This window comes from Rhinatrema bivittatum, chromosome 9 (genome assembly GCF_901001135.1).
Source record: "Rhinatrema bivittatum chromosome 9, aRhiBiv1.1, whole genome shotgun sequence".
Lineage (NCBI taxonomy): Eukaryota > Metazoa > Chordata > Amphibia > Gymnophiona > Rhinatrematidae > Rhinatrema > Rhinatrema bivittatum.
The window spans coordinates 204,517,977-204,543,467 of record NC_042623.1 but is presented as its reverse complement, the minus strand read 5'-3'; the positions used below and the strand labels follow the sequence as shown (position 1 = coordinate 204,543,467).

At 43.3% G+C, this 25,491-nt stretch overlaps 1 protein-coding gene across 2 annotated transcripts in view; it reads left to right on the top strand.

Moving 5' to 3' along the window:
• The window catches only part of PLOD2 (procollagen-lysine,2-oxoglutarate 5-dioxygenase 2), a 244,211-nt gene extending 219,067 nt beyond the window's left edge, over positions 1–25,144 (top strand). For both annotated transcript variants that reach the window (XM_029615873.1, XM_029615874.1), the window contains 4 exons: positions 7,750–7,854; positions 10,172–10,318; positions 12,669–12,794; positions 24,007–25,144. In XM_029615873.1, coding sequence (XP_029471733.1) covers positions 7,750–7,854; positions 10,172–10,318; positions 12,669–12,794; positions 24,007–24,162 — 534 coding nt within the window. In that variant the 3' untranslated portion in view covers positions 24,163–25,144. The remainder of the gene's footprint in view (positions 1–7,749; positions 7,855–10,171; positions 10,319–12,668; positions 12,795–24,006) is intronic.
• Positions 25,145–25,491: the final 347 nt, after the last annotated feature.

Here is a 25,491-nt window from a genome sequence, read left to right as displayed (position 1 = left end):
CTGTCCCTAGATAGATACAAGGACTCGGAAGACTACCACCTCCTAAGACACTTAAACATTAGTAGGCTGTTAGTACGGTATCTAGAACGTACAGAACTGGTGCGCAAGATGGACCGTTTGTTCTTCACGGTGGAAGGAAACAAAGCAAAGCAGCTTTGCGAGCTACCACAGCCTGCAGAATCAAGGAGGTGATCACGGGGACTTATGTAGAGTTAGGGAAGCCTTTATCCCTTCAGTTTAAAGCTCATTCCACTAGGGCCCAGGCAGTATACTGGGCGGAAGTTAAGCTACTGCATCCCGTCAAAATCTGCTGAGCAGCGACGTGGTCTTCCTTGTACCTCTCCAGGTTCTATCGCTGGATGTCCAAGCCCGAGAAGAGACAACCTTTGTGAGAGCGGTGCTAACCGGACCACCGGCAGCCTCCCGCACTGTTCAGGAGAAGCTTTTGTACATCCCATGCTAGGAAATGGAGAAATTTATTTATCTGATACTTTCGTTTTCCTTAATGTAGACAAATGGACTCAGCATCCCACCCACGGCTGCCCATGAACAGTGCCAAGGAATTGCACATGAATCTTGATCCCAAAGAGGTTATGGGTAAGCCATCACCCTATCCCTAGATCTGGGCATCTATAACATTGCTGGGATTCAGCGCTTATGTTTTGCTTGAGTACAGTTACGGTCACTAGTTTTAATCAAGTTCTTAATCAAGTTATTAAATTGTATTCTTCAATAGTATGTCCACAATGGCTTTTGAAGAGAATACTGAATGGCTGAGGTCACTGCAGGGGATATCTAAGGTAACGTCAGCTTTGAAAGCTGACTTCGTCTCCATCTGCTAGCAGGGAAGCACATAATCCATTGGTCATGAGTCCATATGTCTACACTAAAGAAAACAAAATTAGCAGGTAAATAATTTCTCCAATACATGTGTGCACAATTTTATACTGATGCGCGCACATGCGCCGTCTCACACACACATAAGTGGGGGGAATTTTAGTAGATACATGCAGCGACACAATAGGCCTTTTTACCAGTTCACCCCAGTGAAGGAGAGGACTTCCTAAACCACCTATCTAACTTGCCTCCCTTTTATCCTATTAGCCCTGAGCCTTAAAACCCCACTGACTAGCCTCATTTTTTTTTGTTACACGATTTACATGCCATCCATAGCAGAAGTAAAGTTATGCGGTAGGGAACCCTGGTGGACGCTTGTGCACGTAACTACTTGCACGCTGACTTCATGTGCAAACTGGGAGATATGTGCATGGCCACAGGACCTTTTAAATCCACAAGGCGCACGCGAGACCAAATCATGTGGGTCCAGATCACGCGAGTCCAAATCACGTGAGTATCTCCTGGTTTTGACGCGCACAAGCCTTTCAAAATCGACCAGTATATGTGTAGCTTCCACATATATAAGTGTCTTCAAGTTAGAGCCAGGTCACCCCAAGGTAGAATTTGATTATTTAGGACTATTGGTTTGGAGAATTGCTGTTTATTGTTATATGTATTGATTTGATAACCAGTTTTGTTAGTGAAAATGTTGCTGCAGCCATGTTATCCAATAAATCATTTTTTTCTCTCGAAACAGCTGTCCTAAACAGAAATCTTTGAATTGGGTCAAAATGTTTGGGGGTCTGGGTGGAGGGAAGGAAGAGGAGGGGTTGAGCGAGAAGAATTGAATAATAAATAAGGTTGCGAGTTTGTGGCACCTATACATGTTGAGTAAAACCGCAAGAACTGAGGATGCTTAAGAGTTTTATATGTAAGAAAAAGCCTGTGGGGTGAGAAGATGTTATTCTATGCCCTTAACAAGAAAGTATGAGAAATATGTAGTAGTACTCAGAAAACCCAATTTTTTTTTTTCAATTCAAAATATTTATTGTAACACCACAAACAACCATCACAAGATTAATAAATTGCTTTTATATCTGTTAAATAACAAAATGTACTACAAGATGTTCATAAGGGGTTACATCAATTTTTTTTAACAATGTTCTTTCTTTCCTACCCCCCAACCCCCCATCCCACAATGCTAGTCAATGTATTCAGTAGAGAGATAATAACACACAAGTCACATAAGGATGCCAAGTCTAACTTACAGGCCGATACAGTACAGTGCGCTCCACCGGAGCGCACTGTTAACCAGCATTTGGACGCGCGTTTTTGACGTGCTAGCTTTACCCCTTATTCAGTAAGGGGTAATAGCGTGTCGAAAATGCGCATCCAACCCTCCCCCCCCCCGAGACTAATAGCGCCCACAACATGCAAATGCATGTTGATGGCCCTATTAGTCATTCCCGCGCGATACAGTAAGTAAAATGTGCAGCCAAGCCGCACATTTTACTTTAAGAAATTAGCGCCTACCCAAAGGTAGGCATTAATTTCTGCACAGAAAAGCAGTAAAAACTGAGCCATTTGCTGGTTCCTCTCCTCTCTCTAAGGAGCTGACAGCCACCGCTCCTGTCCAAAAAGAGGCGCTAGGGACGCGCTAGTGTCCCTAGTGCCTCTTTTTACCACGGGCCCTAATTTAAATAAATTAAGTTACTGAATTGCATGCACAGGAGAGTGGCCTGTGCATGCGCTCTCCCGCGATTTTTACTGTATTGGCCCGTTAGTGAGATCATTAATTTTTAAGAAGTAATTTTTCCCAGTGGATAGACTATGTCAAGATACCTGCACGCATTTAACTTGGAAAAGAAGCTCTCCTCCATCTTTGCATTGAGCAGTTAAAATCTGGAGAAGTAAAGATCACGCACTTTTAGAAATGTTACGAATGTGGAGGAGTAGCCTAAGGTTTAGAGCAGTGGGCTATGAACGAGGGGGACCAGTAGCACTCCTTGTGACCTTAGGCAAGTCACTTTACCTTCTGTCTCCTCAGGTACAAACTTAGACCTAGATTCATCATTTTGCTATATATTTCGTGAGAATATTTATACCACTGTAGGAGGTTCAACTAGTAACTCAAGGTGAGGTTTTGGTGGTGGTCTAGAGTTTGGGGGACATTTAATATGCACAGTCAGAGGTACAAACAGTACAGTACACATCAGTGAACATTTGATGTGATTTGTAATGAGGAAAGATACACAAAAACGAGATTTCTACATTGTACTCTCACCCTAGCTTGCTAGCCCTAACACCCATGATAATGGCCTATTGTGATTTGATGAATGACCCTGTTAGATTGTGAGCCCATTGGGGATAGGGAAGTGCCTAAGTACCTGAATATAATCTGCTTTGAAGTGACAAAAGTGGAATATAAATTGGATAAAATAGAATCAGAATGTGTAGACTAAGCACAAAAGTATATTTTTCAGCAAAGAAAAGTTTTGGGATCTGCCATGATGGAAAGAAATTCCATTGATTTAAAAAATTTACCACACAATCCATGTCCAATATTGACTCACCAGTGGGCACAACCATCAAATGTGAAAAAACACTCCAGCTCACCCACAATGCCACCAACATTTATTTTCCCCATTAGGGTATATTTTGAAAAGACATTTTGGGGTTGAATGCCAACAGAATTTATTTTATTTATTTATTTATTTATTTGTTTAGTGATTTTATTATATACCGCGGCATGTTAAAAACATCACCTCGGTTTACAATAAACTATAATTCAGCAACAGGCTTTACAGAGAAATTGAAATAACCTAGATATGATATATATCAAAAAATACCAACAAAATAAAAGCAAATACAATAAACCAATGGTAATCGTAATCCTTTGTTAATGGCAAGACTAATAATAAATGACTAAGACTAATAAAAGACTAAGAATAATTTTATAACTGTTTTCAACCAGTGATTAAGAATTTGAACTCTTACACTCTGTAAGGAAACATTGATCCCAACTATACTCATCTAAAGATGCACCTAAATCCTCTTCGAAAGCCTAATATGGTTCGGTTTATCAGACAGATCTCCAATGAATAGTATACAGGGCAGGTGCTAACTTTTTTGCTGCCCTGTGTGAACAAAATACTGTGCTAAAGTTAGACATTATTATGAGGAAGGAAAGCGGAACCCGCGAAGCGGCATTGTTAGTAAACACAGTTCTTGAGCAAGGAGGTATAACAGAGAGATACCACAGCTGATGATCCAATAGTGGCCCGCAGCGAAGGGTATGCCGATAGGTTCCCTCTGTGTAGGTATGGATAATCTCAGGAGTGCAGATCCGGTAGTGGCCCTCGGAGTGGGGTATGCCAAGGAGTCTGTACAAAGATGAGAAGGCTGAGATATAGAACCCGGAACTGGTAGCTGTAGCTTGAATATCCAGTATCTCAGGATATGTAGAGATGTCTTCATCGAAGCCGGAGTGGCCCGGAGTACGGAGTAAACTGCAGGAAGGCTTCAAATATAAGCTTGGCTCGTAGAAGTCTGTAAGAGGTACTCACAGGTGGAGGTCCAAGGTAAAGTCCAATTGTAGAACAGGAGAGTTCCCAGGGTAGAAAGGCCCTCCGAGGAGTGGATAGCCATGAACGAGGAAGGGACCCTGAGGAGCAGGTACCCAGAGTGTCCAATTAGAACAGGAACTCCAGTGTAGAGCGGATTCAGCAACGAGGAAACTCCTTGCTAACTCGTAGTTGCAGAGGGCTGGTCGGCTTAAGTACGGCATCGTGTTGACGTCTTCTGGAGGGGATGCCCCCAAGGTTCCCGCCATGATGTGTACAAAGTGCGCCCTTGCCTAAGTGATTCCAGGTTCAAGATGGCGGTCAGCAGTGTCACCGTCCCGGGGACATCGGGGAGGTCGGCATTGACTGGCGGAGGTAGCCACTCTCCCAGAATTGATGGAGAAAGGAAAAAAAGAGGTGAGCATGAGAGGTCGCAGCCATCTGCGACTGACTAGAGTAACAATCACATAGCCCTTCAAGAGATCAATCTTCACTCTCTCCTGATCTAAATAATGTTGTACCTGTAGATATGAAAACAAATCACTCTGCCTTTATGGGAACTTTTCAAGTAGCTGATTAAAAGAGTATGGAATGACCATCCCATAAATGATCATATCTAGAAATTCCCATAGCTTTCTTCTGCTCAAGCATATGGGTGGATATCCCCGGTGTAAAGTGTCTATTGTAAAACAAATTTGAACATTAAAACAACTTGGTGCCAAAATACTTCTGTCACACTGAAGTGCCTACAAACCTGAAAGGAAGAAATAATTACCCCGATGCAGATCTGATTTTTGAAACACATGTATCGGGATGTTTTGGGTTATGAAAATTGAAGTCTAGTATGACAGCTGTGAAAGCATGGATTATTAAAAAGATAAGTAACAAACTTTGATGATGATTTTATTTGTAAATTAAAAAAAAACAACCAAGAATAGTAATTAGAACTGGGACCTATGGTTAAATAAAAAGCAAAGAAGGTAAATAACTGATACTGCTTATTATGATGATCCATTGATGCCTCATCTATGCATATGTGTATGGGAGTTTGTAATTTTTGTGTGGTTTGATTTTAAAATCGTTTCAGGATAAAGCTCCAATGTATTTAGTCAGATTATTCAAAAAATATGTTCCTGTTCGATACCCTGCCCTCTGCTTCCCAGCATCTTTTACAAACGCCTGGTGTAGAGGAAGTTCATCTTCAGGAAGTCTGCAGTTGTGCCATCTCTATAATTGGCCTCACATTGTGGAATTCAGCTCCCGAAGAGATTAAGGCCATCGCTGACATCAACGTTTTTAGAAAAAATTTAAAGGCCTTGCTATTTCAAGAAGACTACCCAAAATCTTTGCAATGAAATAATTGCATTAGTTTAAGATTTTGTTATTTTTGTAATAGTTTTATATTGTAATGTTTAACTTTTTATTGTAACATCTTTTCTTAAGAAATGTATGTTTTGCACTCTGCTTAGCATGAGCCAATATAAGTAGACACTAAATAAATAAATATATAAATAAAAGCTGACACCAAATAAATAAATTAATAAATAAATAAATCAATATAAGTAGACACCAAACAAAGAAATAAATACAAGCAGACACCAAACAAACAAATAAATAAATAAATAAATTGATATAGGCAGATACCAAATAAATAAATAAATATAGGCAGACACTAAATAAATAAATAAATTGATAAATTGATATAGGTAGACACTAAATAAATATAAGCAGACACCAAATAAATAAATAAATAAATACATGTTGAGCTAATATGACTTCCTACCCAACTAATCTAAAAGTTTAACTCATAAATCCCATCCACCCAGCACACTATAAATCCCCTGCTACTCTGCAACACAGGTAACTACAAGTAAAACAAGAGATTCAAGCAGGAATATAAATCATACAGGTCTTTTCTCCTCAGCACATGGACAGAAATTAAATTAGGTTTAATTTTCAATCCAAAGATATTTTTTTTTTGGGGGGGGAGGGGCGGGGGATGATTTGGTCATTTTTGCAGGCCTTATAGCTTTTATTTTCATAAGAACAAGAGAAGCTAAGATATACCATACTGAGTCAGACCAAGGGTCCATCAGGCCCAGTATCCAATCTCCAAAAGCGACCAGGCCATGTCAGAGGAACCTGGCAAGTATCCAAACATTAAACAGATCCCATGCTATTAATGCCAGCAACAAGCTGTTTATGGACTTCTTTTCCGGGATTTATCAAAACCTTTTTAAAATCCAGCTACACTAATTGCCTTAACCATATCCTCTGGCAACAAATTCCACAGCTTAATTGTGCATTGAGTGAAAAAAAAAATTCTCTGATTTGTTTTAAATGTGCTACTTGCTACATGCTACCACCAATGCATTTTTTGGGAAGGTCTCTGGTCTCCTGTGGCTATTTGGGCAGGGTTGGCCAATCCTCAGCAAAGGCCTAATTTTGTGGCCCTGGCCATGAAATTGCAGGAGACTGGGGGCCCTGTCATTAGTTCATCATCCTGAGTCAGACAGTGGCCAATTCAGGTCCCTTGGAAGTACCTGGAAGATCACCTGCCTGCTGCATATTCCCAGATGTAGAAGGTGGTGATCTGCGTGCATGCCTGTCTAAATAATAAGTATTACTGGACCTTTTCTCCAAACCTGTTTAAAATCTAGCTATGCTGTTAACTTTAACCACTTCTGCAGGCATCAATTTCTTTGTGACGATCTGATTATTAGAGTTTTAGAAAAAAGATCAAATGGCTATTGTTTTTCCAGGCCTTTGAGCTAGAACCTTGATTTTTTTTTTTTTTTTTTGCTCTGTTTTAGGAAGAATGTAATTTTTGTTTTTGGATTCATTTTCCTTTATTTTCTAAGCCTTTTTGTCATTTATGATTATGTATGTTTTTATTGTAACCTGCTATGTGCAGGATACTACATAAATCAGAATATGAACACCTTTCAAATAAATAAATAAACAATCAAATATTGTGTGTGTGCCGTATTTCTGGTCGCACTCCCCTCTAAATTGCCTTTTTGATGGAAAAGTTGGTAGATAAGTCACACTTGTATAACACGTACCTGTTTGTATTGTACAGCGATGTTATCAGCATAGGCTGAGAGAGAAAGATTGTGTGGTATATTTACATTGGTGTATGTCGCAGGCACTGAAATCACTGAAAAAAACTGCGACATACACCGAAAAAATGAGATTTTATCAATTACTTTGATAAAATCTCAAGCCCAATTTCTACAGCAGCAACAGTAACATTTATTATTCCGCCCTATTATTGAATTCTTTGTCAATATAAAGTGATAGTATAATGACAAAAAGTAACATTAGGAATTTTTTTTTTTTTTTGCAGCCATGTCCCGATGTTTACTGGTTTCCAGTATTTTCTGAAAAAGCATGTGATGAGTTAGTAGAAGAAATGGAGCATTTTGGCCAGTGGTCAGGAGGAAAACACCGCGTAAGTACAAAAGCATTTGTGAGGGTGATAGAGCGATGCACCTAGGATGGAGCAGAAGATCACACTGATTCTTAGAGATGTGAATCGTGTGATCGATCGTCTTAACGATCGATTTCGGCTGGGGGGGGGGAGGGAATCTTATCGTCGCGGTTTTGTTTTTTAAAATATCGTGTAAATCGTAAATCGGGGGAGGGCGGGAAAACCGGCACACTAAAACATCCCTAAAACCCACCCTGACCCTTTAAAATAAATCCCCCACCCTCCCGAACCCCCCCAAAATGCCTTAAATTACCTGGGGTCCAGAGGGAGGGTCCCGGTGTGATCTTTTACTCTCGGACCTCCGGTGCGTTGTAGAAATGGCGCCGGCGCTACCTTTGCCCTGTCATATGATAGCAGGGCAAAGGTAGCACTGGTGCCATTTTGTTTTTTTGTCCCCCGACGTCAGGAGCATAGGAGATCGCTCCCGGACCCCCGCTGGACCCCCAGGGACATTTGGCCAGCTTGGGGGGGGCCTCCTGACCCCCACAAGACTTGCCAAAAGTCCAGCGGGGGTCCAGGAATGACCTCCTAAACTCGAATCGTTTTGCCGTACAGCAAAATGGCGCCGACCATGCCGTACGGTCGGCGCCATTTTGCTGTACGGCAAAACGATTCGAGTTTAGGAGGTCGTTCCCGGACCCCCGCTGGACTTTTGGCAAGTCTTGTGGGGGTCAGGAGGCCCCCCCAAGCTGGCCAAAAGTCCCTGGGGGTCCAGCGGGGGTCCGGGAGCGATCTCCTGGACGCGTGACGTCGGGAGCTAGGAATCAAAATGGTGCCGGCGCTACCTTTGCCCTGTCACATGATAAGGGCAAAGGGCCACCAGCGCCATTTCTCTTCACAGCAGCCGTGGGCAGAGAGCGGGACATCGCGCCGGGATCATCGCGCCGGGACCCCAGGTCATTTAAAACATTTTGGGGGGGTTCGGGAGGGTGGGGGTTTGTTTTAAAGGTTCGGGGTGGGTGTTAGGGTTTTTTTGGTGTGCCGGTTTTCCCACCCCCTATTTAACGATACAATACAAATGCCCCTGACGATAAATCGTGGGCATTTGTATTGTATCGTGAACTCTAATGATTTTGGACGATTTTAAAATTATCTGACGATAATTTTTTTGTTTGTAATGCTTTTTATTCATATACAACCAAATATCTCAGAAAACAAGAGTTATACAAGAATAACATCAAACTGTGTGCATAAGTGGTCGTTCTCTATACATGGTGGACATATGTAATGAGTGTCCCATCATCAGTGCAATCATCAAAAAGATATCTGAAGAACAACAATCTGACGATAATTTTAATCGTTCAAAAATGATTCACATCCCTACTGATTCTAGCCTTTTCTAATGCAAATAACTTTTATTAACATGCACAGCACAGAAACACCATAGTAGACTGCCTCACAAACCTTCAGAGAGGGTCAGGAGCTCTTCGCTCCTGGAGATGCGGGGGGGGGGGGGGGATCCTGAACCCAGCTGGGCTCACATTATTCCCCTTCCAGCAGGCTCCCACCCACAGAGCTCGTTCCCTCTACAGGAGTTAAGGTGGTTCCCGCACATGCCAAAAAAAGGGGAAAACAGGGTTACTTCCTCATAGCACTGCAGAAGAGAATGGTGGTAATGTCCCATCAGTGGCTGCATTGCAACTTTGGAGGAATATTCAGTGGTGCAGTCACACTATTGAATGTAGCCGGCTATCTTAAAGATAGTCAAACAAGCTTATTTGTGAGTTATCCTGCTAAATGCTGCCAAATACCGACCCCCAATATTTTCTGAAGTGTAGCAGTAAATTGTCCATTGTAGCTTGTTTTCCTAAAAATGGGAGGACAGTTTTTAAAAAAACCATTTACTGGGTAAATTCACAGCTTGAAAATTGCCCAACCCATAATTGGCTATAAGTAGGCGCGAGGATCAAGTACACATGTACCTTTTAGCTGAATAAAAAGTAGGTGGTTCTAGGGTCAAAATAATTCACATAGCTTAGATTTGAAAATCTTCACACTTTATTTTTTATGGAAAAATGCCTGCAGACTAGGTGCATTTTCAAGGAGAAGGTAAATCATTTTTGAAAATAAACACCATAGTTCATGAAAAGCAAAGGAAAATTAATTACACAGCAATGACAGAGCATAATAACACTAATGGCCTTTCCTTGGGTTGTTTGTTTTTTTTCTTTTGGTTCTGTAATAAAACAGTGTGCAGAGTTCTTCACTGAAACTGTTTTATTTGATAGCATCCTAGAAATGCATCTATGTGAATTTTTAAAAATGTTCAACTCATTAGGATATCCGTATTTCCGGAGGGTATGAAAATGTGCCAACTGATGATATCCACATGAAACAGATCGGGCTGGAGCCTGTATGGCTCCATTTCATTCGGGAGTTTATTGCGCCTGTAACGCTAAAAGTCTTCGCTGGCTACTATACAAAGGTAAGATGGCAGCTACAGAGCATGTCACATCACTACGGGTGCTTTTGCTCTCAAAAGGCCAGATGTGCCATTTGCCTATAGACCCAATATTGAAAAAATGCTTTAATACATTTGGCCCAAAGAGAGTCTTTAAAGGACATGATTCCAAACCTCCCTCTTTCAAACTTTTTATTTTAATGGGAGGAATTGGCATTGAAGTATAATGCGATGTGTCTTAGGGAAAGCCACCTCATACTGGTCTGGGACAGATTTGGTCCAATCCATCTTGATAATTTGATAACAATGAAAATATTGGGAAAACTGTGCTTGCTAGATTTGTGCCCACCCCTGGGGTTTCCTCCTTCATCTTTTTTAATAACAAAAAGGAATCCCCTAGTGGTATAAGGTGTATTTTAAATAATAACGAGCTGTGGCATGGCAAACGATCATCCAGTCAACCACAAATAGATTCTATTTGCAAGAATACTTCCTAGAAATGATCAATTTCAAATCCAAATCAATGTCTGTGTATATTTGATTCTGATTTGACCAACTGTGATCTACATTTGCACCTGAACCAGATCAAAAAGACAGGAAGCAGATGAATATAAAGTTTCAAGTTGAGTTGCTCTGGTTTATCCAATTTGATTCATAGCTCATCCCATTTACAATGTTATCATCTGACTAAACAGACTGTCCCCTAGTTAATCCAAACTAGTTTTGCCACCACTATTTGAAATATCAATGGACAGCTGTCAAACGGTGCTGGGAGATGTAAGGTCCGGGGATACTTTTCACTCTCAGACTTTATGTATTTTTTTTCAAAGAGAAACGTTTTGTATATACCCATGTGACAAGGTATATAAACAAGGATCACAAAACAGGGCTTTGCTATCTGGACCTAGTCCACCTTGACAGGGAATTCTGGATACAGGCTGTTTTTTCTGGCCTGGGGATATAATGTAAGTTGAGAGGAGAGCAAAGGGAGGCCCTAGGACTCCAGGGACATGAGTAAGAAAAGACAGCCCCTTGAGAACAGCCGACCTGTTTATGCTGTTGTGTAAAATAGGAGACAGAAGTTCTTTGCAAAGCTGGCCTGAATTTATGTTGTGCGAACTGTGAATGCTGTTGGCTTTTTTGCACTGTAAAATAAAGCACTTGAAAGAGGAAAAAGCTTTGACTGTGCCACAGTGTCTAAGTCCCATCTCTGCCACCGGAATGCCCTTCCCAATGTACATGTACATGCATAATTGATGTGTGCACACATACAGGTGGGACTGCTTTACCTGCACAAATGCTCTTCAGAATTGCTTTCCAAATCTTTTCCAAGATATATACAGTAAATCAAAGATTAAAATTCTAGCTTTTGCCATTTGTATTCTGATGCTTGATGACAAAGAAAGAAAAAGATATTGAGGAAACTTAGTTTCTACTGAGGTGTTGATGAGATAATGGGAATTGTAAAGTACTATAATGTAGGGATGTGAATCGGGCTTCGGACAATTGAAAATATCGTAGGATATTTTCAAAATCATCAGAAATCGGGGGTTCCCCCAAAACGATAGGAAAACCCCACGATATTGTTCGTGGAGGTTCTCTTATCGTTTTGGGGGAGGGCAGGAAAAACGGCACACAAAAATAACCCTTAAACCCACCCCGACCCTTTAAAACTAATCGCTTAGCTTCCCCCACCCTCCCGACCCCCCAAAAAACTTTTTACAGGTACCTGGTGGTCCAGTGGGGGTCCCCAGAGCGATCTCCTGCTCCCGGGCTGTTGGCTGCCACTAATCAAAATGGCGCTGATGGCCCTTTGCCCTTACCATGTGACAGGGTATCCATGTCATTGGCCTGTCCCTGTCACATGGTAGGAGCACTGGATGGCCTGCGCCATTTTTAAAGATGGCACCAGCCATCCAGTGCTCCCTTCATGTGACAGGGGCCGGCCAATGGCTTCGTTTTAAAGGGTCGGGTGGGTTTTTTGTTTATTGGCTTGGGCGCAGCCGATAAACAAAACCGCGATCTGGCCGGACGAAAAAAAAAAAACACGATGTGAATCCGAACCGATTCCAGTTCCGATTCACATCTCTGCTATAATGAGAAAATAATAGGGACAGTGTAAAGGAGAAGTAAGATACTAGAATGAAAAGAGATTGGGTGGCAGTGTACTGGGAAATGCTGGCCACATGTGAATTTTACAAATATTGCTGAGGTTCAAATACAAAAAAAAGAAAACAAAACTTGTCAAAGGCCAAAGGGAGGGGATGATGTTGAAATAGTAGGTATTAAAAAGAAGTGATTTTTTTTTTTTTAGAAACTGTACTGTATAATTTTAAATGACTTGACTGACTTAGGTATCACTGAACATTTTTAGGGCCATGCTTTGCTAAATTTTGTCGTAAAGTATCATCCCGACAGGCAGCGTTTTCTTAGACCTCATCACGATGCCTCAACATTTACCATCAACATAGCACTCAACAAGAAAGACAGTGACTTTCAGGTAAGTTTGGGGTTCAAGCTCTCCTTAATTTAAAAGATTTACACTATATAATCTTACACTTTAACCTTTCTGCTGACCTCAGGGAATACTCTGTGGAAGTCAGACTGCTTCCTCATCATTCAGTAGAGCTGGCATTCCAGAAGGTAACTTTGAAACAGCCGCGCAGGCACACGTACGCGTATATACCGGCACGTGCCAAATGACGCAGCCATATTATAACATACATGCATATATACGTGCATGGTACGAAATAGGTGTGCACACAACTTTATACGGACATGTGCGCACAAATGCCACCTCTACCACGCAAGTGGGGGGATTTTTAGTAGGCACGCACACCTACGCAATTACCAGTTTCACAGTTCATACCCAGTTTGCCCAGGTAAAGGATAGGACTTCTTAATCCCCCTAGTTAACTAGCCTACCTTTTACCTTATTAACCCCAACCCCTTTTTGGTCAGAGTGTTTTAAATATAAGTGTTTGAAAAACAGGTTCATTAGTTTTGTTAAATGTTTTTCTGAAAATAAAAACATAAGAAATTGCCATACTGGGTCAGACCAAGGGTCCATCAAGCCCAGCATCCTGTTTTCAACAGGGGCCAATGCAAGCTACAAGTACCTGGCAATTACCCAAACACTAAAAAGATCCCATGCTACTGATGCTAGTAATAGCAGTGGCTATTCCCTAAGTCAACTTGATTAATAGCAGTTAATGGACTTCTCCTCCAAGAACTTATCCAAACCTTTTTTAAACTCAGCTACACTAACTGCACTAACCACATCCTCTGGCAACAAATTCCAGAGCTTAATTAGTTTTAAATATGCTACTTGCTGACTTCTTGGAGTGCCCCCTAGTCCTTCTATTATCCGAAAGAGTAAATAACAGATTCACAAGTACCTGTTCTAGACCTCTCATGATTTTAAAGACCTCTATCATATCCCAACTCACCCGTCTCTTCTCCCAGCTGAACAGCCCTAACCTCTTTAACCTTTCCTCATAGGGGAGCTGTTCCATACCATTTATCATTTTGGTCGCCCTTCTCTGTACATTCTCCAGTGCAATCATATTTTTTTTTGAGATGCAGAGACAAGAATTGTACACAGTACTCGAGGTGCGATCTCACCATGGAGTGATACAGATGTATTATGACATTTTCTATTTTATTCACCATTCCCTTCCAAATAATTCCTAACATTCTGCTTGCTTTTTTGACTGCTGCATACACCAAGCTGACGAATTCAATGTATTATCTACTCTGATGCTGATGCATCCGTCGGTCGCAGACAGCTGCGACCGCTCTGCCTCACCTCTCTTTTACCCTTTTCCTCCTCCCTTGGAAGGATTGCTACCTCTGCTGCTGTTTGCCGAAACCCTCGGCGTCTCCGAGCCAGCATGGGTGTCCCCGTGCACCATGCTTCTTCCTGAGGCATCCTAGGACATGCGCGTGCATGCTTCCTATGTTTTTTAATACGTCATGGCAGGAACCTCGAGGGCGGCCCCACCGCATGACGTCAGTACCTACGGGTATTTAAGCCTCCACTCCGCTCCAGTACAATGAGTTAGCAAGGACTTCAGTTTTGCTACTCTGACCACTTCTAAGCTGCTCGTTTGGATTCCTCATTACCCTCCGGGGTATCTCGCTCTTATGGAAGCCCTGGGTACCCGCTCCTTGGGGGCCTCTCACTTCTATTCACCTTCCAGGGTTAATCTGCCTAACTTTAAGGAAACCCGCCCCTCGGGGGTCCTGTCTGCTTTCTTTCAGGAACCCTCGGCGCTCCTAGGTACTCGCTCCTTGAGGGCCTATTCTGCTCAGGGTATCCTGCACCTCGGACCTCAGGTCCCTCTCTTCAGTCAACTACCGAAGGAAGTTATCAGCACTGTATCACTACGCTCCAGCTCTCCCCATTCCAACCTTCAGGTTCATGGCCTATCCCGCGCTGCGGAACACTTCCGGACCTTTGCTACATCTGGGTGAGACCATCAACTACAGAGTCTGTCTGAGCTTTACTGTGATATCGCTGGACTACAGCGATATCAACAGCAGTATAATAAAGCTTTCTTTCCTCAGTGTCTGCTTACTAAGAGTCTAGCCAATCATAGTGGTTTCCCTCGGGGCTCCTCCCATGGGAGGAGTCATCGCCACTTCGACCAAGAGTCCACAATATGCCACAACTCCATTGACTTGGTTCAGCTCGCAGCCTTGCAGGCCATTCCTGGCCTAGCCCAGCGGATCACTGAACAACAAAAGTCTCTGGAAAGCCTAGCTGCTGCCTTCAATCATTTACATGCACAACTGAATACTTCGGCAACTCCAGTGAAAGAATTGCTATCTCCGGTGGTGACTGTCAAGACCACCGTACCGTTATCCATGCCTACCTGCTTCACGGGTGAAGCAAGGATGTATAGAGGGTTTGTTAAGCAATGCAATATGCATTTTTCTTTCCAACCTACCCGCTTTCCCACAGAAGCCTCCAAGACCACCTATATCCTATCTCTACTTGACGGAAGAGCCTTGGCTTGGGCTTCACCATTATGGGAACGTGAAGATCCTATCCTGAATGACCTATCAGGATTTCTGAAACTTTTCAAATCTGTCTTCGAACACCTGGCTCGCCACACCATCGCTGAATCCACTCTGCTCAATCTCCAGCAAGGTAATAAGCCGCTAGCAGACTATGTGATCAAATTCAAGACTTTAGCATCCGAACTACACTGGGACATAGGATGTTTACATGCTATCCTCATGGAGGGTCTCAACTCTCACTTAAAGGATCAACTGGTGGCTCGCGATCTGCCTGATACCCTTGTATCTCTCATGGAACTGACTGGGAGAATAGACCGCCGGATTCGAGACCGGGCTCAAAAGGTTAAGAGTCCTCGGAAGCCCGTCCCTAAACCTGTGCCAATGGCCTCAAGCCTACCGTCTGCACCCTTAGAAGAAGATGAGCCTATGCAACTAGGAAGAAGTCATTTAACTTATAAAGAAAGATGATTCCGCAAACGCATGGGGTTATGCATGTACTGTGGCCAATCAACCCACGTCATCCAAACCTGTCCCATCTGTCCGGGAAACTGGCAGGCCTAGGATCCGCAGGAGGAAGACTCCTAGGCCTCACCGCTCCAACTCCTTCATTGTCTCTACCAGTCTCACTCTTCTGCAGAGGACTTGAGTTTCAGACCCTTGCCCTCATAGGGCCTATTCTGCTAAGGGTGCCAGAGGAAATTTCATCTTAAAACGCTTAGTAGAATATCTACGGATTCCTACCACACCAATAGTTAAGCCATTGCTATTATCTTCCATCTATGGGGAACCACTGCCTGGAGAAGTTTTGTTGATTACCCAGGCCATTGGCCTGCGCACCGGAGCTTTACACTCTGAAACCATCTCCTTCCTCATATTGGAAAAGGCCATGCATCCGGTGGTACTTGGATTACCCTGACTACAAGATCATATGCCACAGTTTAACAAGACAATGCTGGAATTATCCCGGTGGGGACCTGGCTGTCATGGCCGATGTCTCGCGGAAGTCTCACCGCTAATATGCATGCCCACTACACCATCTTTACCAGGTTTACCTCCACAATATGCCTCCTTCCAGGATGTCGTCTCTAAACAAGCAGCAGATATACTTCAACCTCACAGAGGTTTTGACTGTGTTATAAACCTGAAACCTAATACGGAGCCTCCAAAAGGGAGAGTTTACCCTCCTTTCTGCAGCTGAGTCTAAGGCCATGTCCGCCTATATACAAGAGAACCTTCAAAAAGGATTTATCAGATCCTCCAAATCCCCGGCTGGTGCAGGATTCTTTTTTGTGGGAAAAAAAGATGGCACCTTATGTACCTGTATCGACTATAGGGGTCTGAATGAAATTACCATCAAGGACCGGTATCCCCTGCCCTAAATTTCTGAACTATTTGACATCCAGGGAGCCAAGATATTTTCTAAACTGGATCTCAAAGGATCTTAAAACTTGGTGCGCATTCATGAAGGTGACGAATGGAAGACAGCCTTTAACACCCACGATGGACACTTTGAATATCTCATCATGCCCTTTGGACTAAGTAACGCACCTGCAGTCTTTCAAAATATGATGAACGACATCTTACGGGTCTTACTATATCAATGTGTAGTAGTATATCTTGATGACATCCTGATCTTCTCCCAGGATCTACAAACACATCAAGAGGATGTCAAAAAGGTTTTAAGATGCCTATGGGAGTACCACTTATACGCGAAACTCGAGAAGTGTGAGTTCCACAAGAAATCTGTACCCTTCCTGGGATACATCGTTTCAAAAAACGATGTATCCCAGGGTTTCAGATGGACCCCAAGAAACTAGAAAGCATCCGAGATTGGCCCCAACCTACAGGCCTGAAGGCACTGTGCCATTTCTTGGGCTTCACGAACTTTAGTTTATCAAGAACTATTCATCATTGACAGTCCCTCTCACTGCAATGACCAGAAAGGGAGACAACCCTGCCAACTGGTCTCCTTAAGCAATATCAGCCTTCCTGACTCTCAAAGAGGCTTTTCAAAAGAAGCCGTACCTCCGCCATCCAGATCCGCATCGCTCATTCATCGTCGAGGTCGTCGCATCAGACGTCAGCGTGAGAGCGGTTTTGAGCCAGTACAGCAAATCCAATGTGCTCCATCCAGCTCCTTCTTCTCATGGCGGTTCTCGCCCGCCAAAAGAAATTATGGAATTGGAGACAAAGAGTTACTCACAATTAAGCTGGCCTTTGAGGAGTGGCGTCCTTGGCTGGAGGGCGCACAACATTAGATAGTAGTGTACACTGATCACAAGCACGGAGTACCTCAGACATGCACAATGACTCAATCACCATCAAACAAGATGGTCACTGTTCTTTAATAGATTAGATTTCCTTTTGAAATACCGTCCAGGAGAGAAGAACATTCAGGCTGATGCCTTGTCACGATCCTTATCCCCTCAGGATGTGCCTGACGAACCCCGTCACATTATTGATCCTGGGAAGGTGCTTCTTGCAGCCACTCATGTGGTACCTGCTGGGAAGACGGTTGTGGCTAGAAATCAAAGGAAGAAACTGTTAAGAACATAAGAACATGACATACTGGGTCAGACCAAGAGTCCATCAAGCCTAGTATCTGGTTTCCAACAGTGGCCAATCCAGGCCATAAGAACCTGGCAAAAACTAAGTCTATTCCATGTTACCATTGCTAGTAATAGCAGTCGCTATTTTCTAAGTCAACTCAATTAATAGTAGGTAATGGACTTCTCCTCCAAGAACTTATCCAATCCTTTTTTAAACACAGCATTACTAACTGCACTAACCACATCCACTGGCAACAAATTCCAGAGTTTAATTGTGCGTTGAGTGAAAAAGAACTTTCTCAGATTAGTTTTAAATGTGCCACACGCTAACTTCATGGAGTGCCCCCTAGTCTTTCTATTATCCGAAAGAGTAAATAACCGATTCACATCTACCCGTTCTAGACCTCTCATGATTTTAAACACCTCTATCATATCCCCCCTCAGCCATCTCTTCTCCAAGCTGACAAGTCCTAACCTCTTTAGTCTTTCCTCATAGGGGACCTGTTCCATTCCCCTTATCATTTTGGTAGCCCTTCTCTGTACCTTCTTTGCACTATTCCCACCTGACTGGCCATCCTGGTCAGAGTCGTACTTTGGCCATGTTACAGCGGTATTATTGGTGGCCAACCAGGAAAAAAGATGTATAAGCTTATGTGGGTTCCTGCACTGTCTGCGCCAAACGTTGCCAGCTGGACGTCCTTGGGGTCTGCTTCAACCCCTGCCAGCGCCGGATGAACCCTGGACACATATAGCAACTGATTTTGTGGTAGACTTACCACTCTCCAATGAGAACAATACCATTTGGGTCACCGTTGTTTACTTCTCCAAGATCGCACGTTTTGTAGCCTTACCTGGATTACCCTCAGCCGTGGAGTTAGCGAGACTCTTGAGCAAACATATCTTCCATCTTCATGGAATGCCTAAGCATATTTGTCCGACAGAGGAGTACAATTCACTGCTACATTCTGGACAGCCCTATGTCAAAAGTTTGACATCTCCTTGGACTTGACCTCCACTTACCACCCTCAGTCTAATGGACAGACTGGAAGAATGAACAGAACGCTTAAACAGTTTCTACGGTCCTACGTTAATTCAAGACAGAGTGACCTGGCTGAACTGCTGCCTTGGGCAGAATTTGCTATCAACTTGCATCCTGCTAAAGCTATGGGGTCTTCTCCCAACTCATCTATGGACTACAACCGCTTCCTCCTCTGCCAATTCCTTTATCAGTGGCTTCTCCTGCTGCACAGGCCACTGCAACAGAGTTATCTCAGCTTTGGAAGCAAATGAAGGATCTACTCCTTAAAGCAGGACAGAAAGCAAAAAAGATCTATGAGGCTCACCATCGAGAGGCGCCTCAGTTTCAGCCTGGAGACAAAGTCTGGCTGAGTACCAAGTTCCTCCATCTTAAACTACCTTCAGCACGTTTTGCACCTCACTATGTAGGACCCTTTGCTATTCTTCGGCGCTTGGGAAATCTGACGTACAGTTGAAGCTACTCCCATCAATGAGAATACATAACACCTTCCATGTCTCTCTGTTAAAACCCTTGATGCTCTCAGATTTCTCTAAGAAGACCCCAGAACCCATTAACCTGGACACGGAGGACGATATTGAGTATGCTGTAGATGACATCTTGGATGTCTGTAAGAGAGGCAAGACGTGGGAATACCTCATCTCCTGGGAGGATTAAGGACCAGAAGAAAACTCATGGGAGCCTTTGGCCAACATCATGGACAAAGACATGGTACGTCAATTTCATCTCGCACACCCTCGAAAACCAAGACCATCAGGAAGAGGACCTGAAGGGGGGTACTCCTGCGTCCATCGGTTGCAGGCAGCTGTGACCGCTCTGCCTCACCTCTCTTTTACCCTTTTCCTCCTCGCTTGGAAGGATGGCTGCCTCCGCTGCTGTTTGCCAAAACCCTCGGCTTCTCCGAGCAAGCATGGGCGTCCCTGTCTGCCATGCTTCTTCCTGAGGCCTCCTAGGGCATGCACGCACATGCTGCCTATGTTTTTTAATATGTCATGGTGGGAACCTCGGGGGTGGCCCCACCCCATGATGTCAGTACCTCTGAGTATTTAAACCTCCGCTCCGCTCCAATACAACGAGTTAGCAAGGACTTCGGTTTTGCTACTCTGACCACTTCTAAGCTGCTCGCTTGGATTCCTCACAACCCTCTGGGGTATCTCGCACCTACGGAAGCCCTGGGTACCTGCTCCTCGGGGGCCTCTCACTTCTACTCACCCTCCTGAGTTAATCTGCCTAACCTTAAGGACAACCGCCCCTCGGGGGTCCTGTCTGCTTTCTTTCAGGTACTCTAGGTACTCTAGGTCCTCTAGGTAAAGCTGCAAGCCGTAGGAACTCTAGGGACTCGATCCTCGAGTGCCTATTCTGCTCAGGCTTTCCTGCACCTCGGACCTCGGGTCCCTCTCTTCATTCAACTACTGAAGGAAGTTATCAGCACTGCTACTCTGTGAGTATCACTATGCTCCAGCTCTCCTTATTCCACCCTTCAGGTTCACAGCCTATCCTGCACTGCGGAACACTACCGGACCTTTGCTACATCTGGGTGAGACCATCAACTGCAGAGTCTGAGCTTTACTGTGATAACGCTGGACTACAGCACTGTCCGTTCCTTGGGCAAGATTCAACTCATCAACATCAGTATAATAAAGCTTTCTTTCCTCAGTGTCTGCTTACTAAGAGTCTAGCCAATCGTAGTGGTTCCCCACAGGGCTCCTTCCCGAGGGAGGAGTCATCTCCACTTCGACCAAGGGTTCACAATATGCCACAAATCCAACAGATGCCTAGATCTTTTTTCTGGGTGGTAACTCCAAATATGGAACCTAACATCTTGTAACTACAGCATGGGTTATTTTTCCCTATGTGCAACACCTTGGATGATTTTAATGATAGATTACAAATTTTAACTAATAGATCTGAAATTTGAGTTTTGAATTCCTTCAGAACCTGGGATGCATACCTTCCAGTCTAGGTGCTATGCTACTCTAGCTTGTTAATCTGGCCTACTACATCTTCCAGGTTCACATTGATTTGGTTCAGTTCTTCTGAATCATCACTCTTGAAAACCATCTCTGGAACTGGTATCTCCCCAATATCCTCATTAGTAAACCCAGAAGAAAATAATTCATTTAGTCTTTCTGCAATGGTTTTATCTGACCTAAGAGCCCCTTTAACCCCTCAGTATCTAAGGGTACAACTGATTCCCTCACAGGTTTCTTTCTTCGGATATACTTTTTAAAGTTTTTATTATGAGATTTTGCCTCTATGGCCATTTCAAATTCTCTCTTAGCCTGCCTTATCAATGATTTACACTTAACTTGACATGCTTTTTCCTATTTTCTTCAGATGGATTCTTTTTTCAATTTTTGAAGGATTTTTTTTGGCTAAAATGCTTCTTTCACCTCACCTTTTAACCATGCTAGTAATCATTTTGCCTTCTTTCCACCTTTCTTAATGCATAGAATATATCTAGACCGCGCATCTAAGATAGTATTGTTAAACAATGTCCACACCTGTTGAACAATTTTAACCATTACAGTTGCACCTTTCAGTTTTTTTCTATTTTCCTCATTTTTTTTAAAGTTTCCCTTTTGAAAATGTAGGGGTCAATTTTAAAAAGTCTGCACATGCGTCTATGTGCGCGCAGTTCCCGGCGTGCAGTCTTGGATGCAATTATTTTTTAGCATGTGCGCTTCAGCATGCATATTATAAAACACAATTCCTGTGCACATATGTGCCTGGATTTTAAAATTTGCATGCGCATGTGGGGGCAGGTTTCCTCTAATACATGCAATGGGGGAATATTAGAAAGAAACGTGCGCCAACACAACAAGGCCTTCCCCAGTTCCCTCCCAGTCTGCTCCAAATAAGGAGTGGACTGGGATGCAACTTCCCTACCTTTAACCCTATCCTTTCTCCCTCTTCCCCTCTCCTCCCCAACCCCTTCACTAACACTACCTATCACTAATTGTTTTATTTTTATACTTATTGCTCCTCAGGAGCAGAAGTAAACCCCACATGCTGGCCAGCTGCCAGCACACGCTTACCCGGGACACTGGACAATGGCACTGTCCCGTCCTGCCCCCTGCCATCTGGCCCTTTCTTTAGGCTCAGCACTTCAAAACGTATCTGTTGTTACGCACATGGCCTGGCACTTTAGAAAATGTGAGCGGCACACACAGGGCTCGACCATGTGCATAACCACCAGTATTTGCATGCACGGGCCTCTTAATATTCGGCCATTAGTGTTAGAGCTGTAGATTTAAATATTGTCCCCCTTCCAGTCATTATTTCAAATTTGATTACATTGGGGCACATTTTAAAACATGCCCGATTTTATAACATGCGAGCCGAGCCCTCAGGAACCCTGCTGGCTTTCCCCATTCCCACCGGGAATGGGGAAAGCAGGCATAACTTGCGCATGCCGCTGGCTCCCTGCCCTGGCACAGGCCGTTGTGCCAGAGCATTCGGCCCCGCCCCCGGACCGCTGCCACGCCTATGTCCCCACCCCCGGCCCGCCTCTTATTCAAAGCCTCGAGCTTACACGCGTCCCGGGGCTTGCACGCGCCTCTGATAGGCTCAGCATGCGCAGGGGGAGGCAGGAATAGGTTTTTGGGGGTTGCACGCGTATCTTACGTGCGCAACCCTTTGAAAATCTACCCCATAGATTGTACTGTGCATTTAGTCTCTTGTATGATCTTTATCCTGTTGGACTCTTTGCCCTCTTGGCCATAAATTCAGTCCAGATGACAGGAATGAAACTTTAAACTAAACATATTTTATTTTTTTTACTTTTGACCTACATGTTAGCATTTCAGCATATTTCATCATATCAGCAACCTTCAATAATGCTACAAGTCTAATCAGTATAAATTCACAGTGCAGTGATAATATATTTATAGGAAAAACCTTTTGAAAGCAGCCTAACACAGGCTCACGAGTACAAATGTACCCATGGGCCTGCAACACCATGGTGAGTTTGAAAATTGATCTTCCACCTCCTGCTGCCTCAATTATTTTGCTGTAATTGGGTAATACTACTAACATTGGCCAGGATTCATCATTCCTCGCAGAATGATGAATCTTGCGAAAACAGGGGGGGCGGGCCTGCGAAAGCCTGCAGCCTTCGCACTATGGCGGTGCACCGGCTGCCAGCTTTTCGCACCGAATAGTGCCACCGTGAAAGGTGGAGCTATTCGGTGTGCTACTGCGAAGACTCTGCCAACTCCGCCCCTCCCCTCCCCCTAATTTGCATTATATCATATGCGAAAAGGCCCTTTTCGCATGCAATATGGTCTTATCGTGTGCGTTGGGCCCTAACGCACGCGATAACTCTTTAGAAAATAACCCCCATTGTTCTCTGTCCATGAGGAAACTTTTATGCAGTTTCTGTTCCAAAAAAATGATGCCAGCTATGCACCTCTGAGTCTGCTGCATGAGTGCTTCTGCTCCACTGTAAAGTAAATTGGGATCCATGTGGAAGAAAAGTGCTTCACCATCGGGGAGTGCAATTTTCAAAGTCTTTTATATGGGTAAATTTCCTGAAAACTTCCCTCCCTCAATCCGGTTAAAAGTGCATGTGAGAGTTCCACAATGTGCGTACTTTTGTCCTCTTACGGTGAGACATTCCCAGTGATATGTTTTGAACAGGAATCAGATAATAACATGAAGATGGTATTTCCAAATATACCCATTTATTTAAATTTTTTATATTCCGCTTTTGGTACTTTTTTTCAGCACTTCAGAGTGGATTACATTCAGGTACTGTAGGTATTTCCCTATCCCCAGAGGGCACATGTTACTTTTTGTACGAGTTGCATTTTTATGGAAAATACGCGCAAAAGTACCCATGACAATTTTCAAAGGGAAAGCACGTGCACGGTTTCCTTTTGAAATTTGGTGCAAAATCCATGAGCATAAAGTACTCGCAGATGTTGTACCAAAGTGGATAGTTTTCAGATGGCCTCCATTATAAATAAACCTGTATTAAGAGGAACAGGATAAATAACCATCTTGCATGCAAATTCCTAGCAGTTCATCAGAATATCTGGTGTTTGTTGTAAGGTACGCTGATCAGACTGGCTGAAATATGTATTTTGGTTGTGATACAGGGAGGTGGCTGCCGATTTCACAGGTACAACTGTTCCATCGACTCTCCCAGGAAAGGCTGGAGCTTCATGCACCCTGGAAGACTCACCCATTTGCATGAAGGACTACCTGTCACAAATGGAACAAGATACATTGCAGTATCTTTCATCGATCCATAAACTCCACAAGTTTCGAACCTGAAGAATAGTTTGTTTTTTTAAATAAGAGAAAAAAAAATGTTTTATTTATAGATCCTCTCCCAGAAGATGGTGCTAAGCTGTGTTACTGTTTTATTGTTAAAACAGTGCTCTGGCATGAAAGGGACATTTAAATACTTCGGCTAGGCAGCAACTTTACATTGAGCTAAATACAAGTTGGTGTACATTTTCTCTGAACTGTATCCGACAAGTCACAAAATGAAAATGTGTCATAGGCAGTATCTGCTGACAAAGAAAAAGGTAAATACTTGCTGAGTGAACTTTATCGTGAGACAGTGACTGTGAGTAGGGTACACTGTATCGATTCAACAAAATAACAGAAAAGCAAAATCTTTTTCACTTGTTAAAAATAAATTATTGATTGAAAGCGCAAACTCCTGTTCAAAGAGGTTTTAATAGCATTTGGCATTTTGTAACCATAGTGTTTATAGTGCACATAGAAAAAAAGGTATCAAATGGATTTATATCCCCTACCAGATGAGAATGCTGCTTATACTTCATAGGAAAAAAAATCCTTAAACCCTACAGACATTGTCTATATAGAGATGCCATACACAGATTATGTGTTGTCAAGTTCTTACTCTTCTTGGAGATTCCACCACAAAGCAAAGGTGCAAGACTCTGTGTTAAAGCAGAGACTGATAAGTTTATGAAAAAATAGTGCCTTTATTTTTACAAATGTGTATATTCAGACTTTACTATTTTAGCTCACCAAGGGGGCCTTTGTACTAACATGCACTAAAACTGTATGTTAGCAGACAATTTTAACATGTTATGCTTTTAATGTGCTATTTACTAAAGGTCATTAAGCCTTTAATAACTACAGCATTAAATGCAGTTTTACCATTATGGGAATGCATCTGTGTTGCTGTCACCAATAATACATCAGCGTTAGCAACCACAATAACAGCAGCCTGATCTACCTTCCCCCCCCAAAAAAAAAGAAATTCTGCATAAGGGGCAGCTTGGGGCTCAAAGTAACACCCTCTCCCTCACCACCATCCCATCTGCCATCATGAACACAGCCCTCCTCTGGCAAGAACATTCTAGACATCCTCCCTCCCATGGCTGCAGACTTTCAAAAGGTGTCAAGGGCCTCCAAATGGCATTGTACTCACTTCCACCGCCCCATGAAAAGAGAGAAGGGTTTCAAGCCCCCTGATCACTGTTCCCTCTAAGCTGTGCAGATGTGTGCATGCACACAGGTCATAAATATATAGGGGTAGATTTTAAAAGCCCTGCGCGCCGGCGCGTGCAAAGCCCCGGGACGCGCATACGTCCCGGGGCTTT